At 57.7% G+C, this 5,988-nt stretch overlaps 1 protein-coding gene across 2 annotated transcripts; it reads left to right on the top strand.

Annotated features, from left to right (window-relative positions):
* The first annotated feature begins 811 nt into the window (after positions 1-811).
* OLIG3 (oligodendrocyte transcription factor 3) lies at positions 812-5,546 on the top strand. 2 transcript variants are annotated; one of them, XM_065057133.1, is made up of 2 exons: positions 812-1,434; positions 3,503-5,546. In XM_065057133.1, exon 2 carries the CDS (start codon positions 3,519-3,521, stop codon positions 4,290-4,292), a length of 774 nt encoding a protein of 257 aa, XP_064913205.1. In that variant the 5' UTR covers positions 812-1,434; positions 3,503-3,518; the 3' UTR covers positions 4,293-5,546. The 2 variants fall into 2 exon arrangements, with proteins under 2 accessions (XP_064913205.1, XP_064913204.1); XM_065057132.1 differs by having other exon boundaries at positions 812-5,546.
* The last annotated feature ends 442 nt before the right edge of the window (positions 5,547-5,988 follow it).

Raw genomic sequence — 5,988 nt, 5'->3', positions numbered from 1 at the left:
TTAATTTGATTTAGCTACCACTCAGCTACCATTTTCGCCCTTCTTCACCCCGATTAGGAAAACATTTGATTTTCTGACTGCCGGGGGTTAATTTCGTTGCTGCCGATGTCGGGGGGAGTTTTGCTGTTGAATGAATCGGGACTGCGGCGCGCCCGGAGCTCCTCCGCAGCCCTCTCCGAAATGCCCCTGGCCAGGGGGCATAGCGGGCACTTGCCCGGGCGGGGAGAGGCGGCGGCGGGAGCAGAGAGCCCTCCCCGGGCAGCGCCGGCACCAGCCCGCTGCCGGGACGGGTCACGCGGCTCCACTGCCCTCCACGGGCTCAGCTCTTCTCCCAGCTGGCTGCGCCCATGGGTGGCACTTGCCACGTACCTCTCTGCTGCTCTGACACTTTTCCTTTCTTCCACCTCTCTCAGTCTTTCTTCCTTTCTTCCTTTCTTCCTTTTCTTCCTTTCTTTCTTTCCCCTCTTTTTTTTTTTCCTCCTTCTCTCCAGCATCCCCAGCACCAGCGGCAGAGCAAAGCAGTGGTGGAGGCTGGACGCGACAGGCAATGTTAGCACCAGCAGCGCTGCCCTTTTCCGAAACGACTTCCCTGGCGATAGTCTCTGTGCCCGGGATTTAACCTCGCGCTACTTTCCCAAATCGTTCCTTTGCCCTAAGGCGACTCTGAGCAGAGCCGAGCCCCGCCGGATACTGCGGCCATGCAGGCGCGAATGTCTCGCCCAGCCGAACCGGGGGCGTTGGGGAGCAGCGACATCGCCGAGAAGCAGGACAGAGGAAATATTCGTAATATTCCTCGAAGTGACGACCGGACCTTTCCTTCCCGTCCCACCTCCCGCCCCTCTCCGCCCTGAGGTGCACCGGCGGCTCCCTAGGCCGGTGTCGGCCCCGGTCCCCATCCCGATGAAGCCCCAGGCCCAGATGGGAGCGGGGGTCGCCAGAGCAGCCTGCCCTGTCGGAGGCGAGGACGAGTCCCCTCCTGTTGCTTCCCCCGACGGCATCTTTTCGCCTTTCTTTTCTCTGTTCCCGTCAGACTTGAACTCCTCCAAACGGAGCTGTGCGTTTCCTCCGGAGCGGCGGACGCGGGAGGGAGAGCAGGAGATGTCGCCCCCCTGGGCAGCTTCCGGCCCTGGGGCCCGCATTTTCCTGCACATTTTCCTGCCGCCACTGTCATCACCGTGTCAAGTTTTGTTCATTTGCTTCATTCCGGCTCCACAGGACGGGAGGGCAGAGGAAGAAATGGGCAGCCTCCGAAAGCGCCCCGGAGAAGGATCCTGTGGGCAGGGGAGGCCGCCCGCGCCGCCCCGCGGGGTGCGGAGACTGGCGGCGCTGGGAGGCTCCGGGTCCGGCCAAGTTTTCTGCTTGTTTGACGCCAAACTTCTCAGCTGGGGGAAGAGTGGATTTACGTCTTTTGCAGAGGAAGCGGGATAAGTCGAGGTCGCGTTCAGTTATTTCTGATATATTACCCTAAACACTTTTTCTCCTTTTCTTTTCTTTTCTTTTCTTTTCTTTTCTTTTCTTTTCTTTTCTTTTCTTTTCTTTTCTTTTCTTTTCTTTTCTTTTCATCATCTCGCTGACATCGCTGAAATCAGGAGGCTTTAATTTTGCTCAACAGACTAAGTACAGTTAGACTCAGTCGGATGAAAGTGTCTGTCTTTTCCTGGCTTCTCGCTCTCCTCGGGGCCTGGAGACTCTTTATGAAGGAGAGAGGTCCTGTCAAGAAAGTCTTTCCTGGGCCCTACGCGCCTGTTGCCAGGTGGAAAATCAGCCCGACGGCTCCCCCCCCGAGAGAGCGGGCGCAACCGAGCCGGGTCCGGGAGCGTCAGGGCCCGCCCGTCGCGGGTGGCTCCCGTCCCATCCCGGCTGGCAGCCCCGCACTCACGGCGTAGGCACAACCGGAGATGGGGCGATCCGGTGGAGGATCACAGTTTCTTCCCCGGACATGCATACGGATTGGGTAGTCTGCTCCTGCCGCCGTCCCTGCGGGGGGATCCTCCCCGCCCCCAGCCCGGCAGAGCCCCGCAGAAGGCTCAGTCCGCCCCGGGGCAGAGGCAGAGCTAGCGCCCGGCAGACAGCACGGCAGAGAGCTGGGGCGATGACACCTGCCCCGGTTGCCCCGCCAGCCCTGCCCGGCAGAGCCCCGACCTGCCCGGCCCCGCGCACTCCCTCCCTTCCCCCCCTGGCCGCCGGCAAGATAAGGTCCCGTCCAGGCTGCAGCCGGTGCCTAGAGCCGATTTACTTACTGACGAGGACGCCTGGGGCTGTTTGGTAGCGCTGCCCCCCGGGCTGGGCTCCCTTCCTGCCTGCGTCCGTCCCGGCCTTGACCGCAGACTCTCGGTCCCACCGACGGCTGCTCCGGCCACCCAACCGCACCGCCCTCCCGCCGGAGCCGAGGGCGAACGGAGCCCCGGGATCTGCCGCCCGCCCCCGAGCTGGCCCTCCCGACCTGCAGCCCCTCCCGCCGCCAAGCACACCGACCTACCGCCGCACCCCGGCTTTACCCGTTTATTTAAAGGGGGGTCACCGGCCCTGCCTAAGGCGGGTTTCCCAGGGCGCACCTTCCCGCGGAGGCTGCCAGCCGGTGCCCGAGTAATCGCTCATTTAAACAAAGCGGCGACCCAGGTACGAGCCAATTGCGGCCAGCCCGGTCGGGCGAGGGCCAGCCCGTGCCGCACCACAAACCCCGATCGGGGGGAACCGGGGAAGGGGGAGGGAAAGGCAAACAAAGCAGGGAGCCGCGTCTGGAGCCGGGCACTCTGCAGGACGGGGGGACCGACGTGCCCTACCCCCCCACCGGAGTGGGGGTACTTCACCGGGCGGCTCCTGCCCGCTGCCGCCCGCGGCCGGAGTTTCCTTGCCGGCCCCGAGCAGGCACGCAGCCCCCCTGCAGACCCTTGCCTCCCTACTGTAGACGGGATGCAGTTTTATATTGGAAATGAGGGGCAGTGGGAGGAGATGGCGCGCACACGGAGCGACGAGTGTGCGGTGTCAATCAGAGGGGTTTTGTGTCTCCTTGACTCCTGATGGTCCGTGGCTGAGGTGTCCCGGGTGGCACCACAATGAATATGAATAGGGGTCCTTGCTAAATGGGACAGTCAAAGCGCACCGCCCTGAATAATGGCACGTCATCCTAACTAGACCATTATACATAGGAGGGCTCCTTTTGTCTCTGCTCTCTGCTGCAGCTCTATAAAAGCCCCTCTTTTTCAGGCTGAGGTTAGTCCAAGCATACACTAACTAGCCATCCTGTAAACAGGCTGAGTAACCGGGGAGAGAGAGAGGAGAGAGAAAGTGGTGAGAGAGGGGGCTGAGGGTTTTTTTTCCTCTTCTTCCAGCATTCCCAGCCCTTCACTGGCAGAGCCTGCCGTCCATTTATTTATTTTTCGATCCATTTTCGTTGCTTTTTGAAGGAGAGTTGTCTTGTTCTGCCACCTCCAGAACAGGGAAGTTTCTTGCTCAGAAGCCCGAATACAATGAATTCTGACTCCAGCTCTGTCTCCAGCAGAGCTTCCTCACCAGATATGGATGAGATGTACCTGAGAGACCACCACCACCACCACCACCATCACCACCACCAAGACAGCCGGCTCAACTCTGTCTCCTCCACCCAAAACGACCTAGTGCAGAAGATGTCCGGGGAAGGCCTCTCTAGGAACGGCTCCAAGGCCGGAGGGGAAGGCAGCAAGTACAAAATCAAGAAGCAGCTGTCGGAGCAGGACCTGCAGCAGCTGCGGTTGAAGATCAACGGCCGGGAGCGTAAGAGGATGCACGACCTCAACCTCGCCATGGACGGGCTGCGGGAGGTGATGCCCTACGCCCACGGACCTTCCGTGAGAAAACTCTCCAAAATCGCCACCCTCCTACTAGCCAGAAACTATATCCTGATGCTCACTAGCTCCCTGGAGGAGATGAAGAGGCTGGTGGGGGAAATCTACGGGGGGCACCACTCTGCCTTTCACTGCGGCACGGTGGGACACTCCGCCGGGCATCCGCCCCACGCCGCCGGCACCGTGCACCAGGTGCATCCCATCCTCGGCAGTGCCTTGTCCTCCGCCAACACCTCCTCCTCCCTTTCCGCCTCCTTGCCGGCCATCGGCACCATCCGTCCCCCTCACTCCCTGCTCAAGACCCCCTCGACACCCCCCGCCCTGCAGCTTGGCAGCGGCTTCCAGCACTGGGCGGGCTTGCCGTGCCCCTGCACCATCTGCCAGATGCCCCCCCCGCCCCACCTCTCGGCCCTCACCGCCTCCAACATGGCCAGGATCTCGGGGGAGACCAAGGACCTGCTGAAGTGACTCCGAGGGGCTCCCCCGACCCCCAGAGCTGAACCAGAGTCAGCGCTGCCACAGGCGGGGAGGGGGCTGCGGCCGGGCCCCCTCCGCGCCGCTGATGGACCTGGCCCCGCGCTCCCACGCCCCGGCAAGTATCCCCCTGTAACACGGGATTAGTGTAGTAAGGACCTTGTAAAGGTAATGTTTTAGCCGGCTCCTCGGGCGATGTTTTCTTATTATACTAAACCGGAAAGAAATAAGTCCCTGTTGTAAAAATAATAGTAATAATGCCACTGATGGTAATCAAATGTAAATAATTCCTTAAAATGGATGCAAAGGGGAGGGAAAAAAAAGACATGGTTGTCATTGTAGTGTTCGCAGCTACTAAAAGACGGTGAGATCGGTTTGGGGCTTCTTCTCCTTCTTTTTGCGGGCTTTTCCTTTATTTCCTTTTGCACGACGACACCTCAGAAACCTCCTGCTCCAAATCCGGCTGCGGCAGCGCAGTGGTGGCCCGGCACAGCCCCCCGAGAGTGCGTGCATGCTTCCCACCGCAGCCTCCACCCCTGGGTACCGGCCAGGGGCGGCTTCCCTGGCAACAAGGACTTCCAAGTGAATTCACAAAAGTTTTGTGGGTTTTTGTTTGTTTGTCTTTTTGTTTTTTTGCTTCCCAGATTCGATTGCGATGCGGTTTTGTTTTACTTCTTCCCTCCGTGTCCTCTTGGGAAAAAAAAAAAAAAAAAAAAAAGAAAAGAAAGAAAAGAAAAGAAAAAATAAAAGAGAGGGAAATAGTGCAAAACACAGCACAACCCTCCTGCGGGTCTGTTTTGCCAAATCTCCCATCCCCTGCTCCCGGTGAAGTGTGCTAGTTGAACTGGCTGGGGTCCTCGTCTCTTATTTCTCTTGTTGACTTTGGGTTTGTTACGATTTGCTGCTTTCTTTAGTTTGGTTTGGTTTTGCATGCGGTGTCGGCTCTTGCCAGATCAATAACTTGTGTAGCTAAATTGGAATCTCCGTTACTGTTTATTTCCTTTCAGGTACGTTTTCCTGGGCGTCTGCCTGAAATACTGTTATTATTATTTTTATTATGCATTTCATTTGTTTGTTTGTTTTTGTGTTTTTGTTTTGTTGTTTTTTTGTTTGTTTGTTTGTTTTTTGTTAGGGCCTCAAAGACAACACCGTGTCTTTATTTTTTATATATTCTTGATAACTATCGATATATTTATTATTCACCAGTGTTTCTGGATGAGATTTCCAAATAAAATAAAAAATTAATTACAAGCTGTCTGATTCGCCTTTGTCTGGGACTGGAAGCTGAGAAAAGGCGCCGTATTTGATCGCTTTGGGTTTTGCCACGAGTTTTCTGACCCAGCTGGAGGAGGCTGCCCAATCTCCTGTGGCTCAGGAGCCGCCCTGCCTCGGAAGCAGCGATAAAACCGACGGTGATTGCCCAAACGTCCCCCGACGTGTGCGAGCTGCCGCGTTCCCCTCTTTCACACCGGGGTGGAAGTCGGCAGGAATTCGTAAACCGCTGGACGGTCCCACAGCCAGTGGCAGGCGGCGGGAGGACGAGTCGCGGGGCGGGGGGGGACAGGTGCATTTATAGGTAAAAAAGGGGTAACAACAACTTTTTTTTCTGGAGATCCGTCTGTCAGACTTTCTCCAAGAGGGAAATGGCAAGCTGGACAGGGCTGGGAAACGCAGCCTTGTCGCGGCGGGA

This window comes from Columba livia, chromosome 3, assembly GCF_036013475.1.
Source record: "Columba livia isolate bColLiv1 breed racing homer chromosome 3, bColLiv1.pat.W.v2, whole genome shotgun sequence".
NCBI lineage: Eukaryota > Metazoa > Chordata > Aves > Columbiformes > Columbidae > Columba > Columba livia.
The sequence above is the reverse complement of the archived record's forward strand: the minus strand, read 5'-3'. Positions and strand labels throughout refer to the sequence as shown.

Coding starts and splice junctions, on each gene's coding strand:
- OLIG3 (XM_065057132.1), top strand. CDS start 3,471: ATGAATTCTGACTCCAGCTCTGTCTCCAGCAGAGCTTCCTCACCAGAT.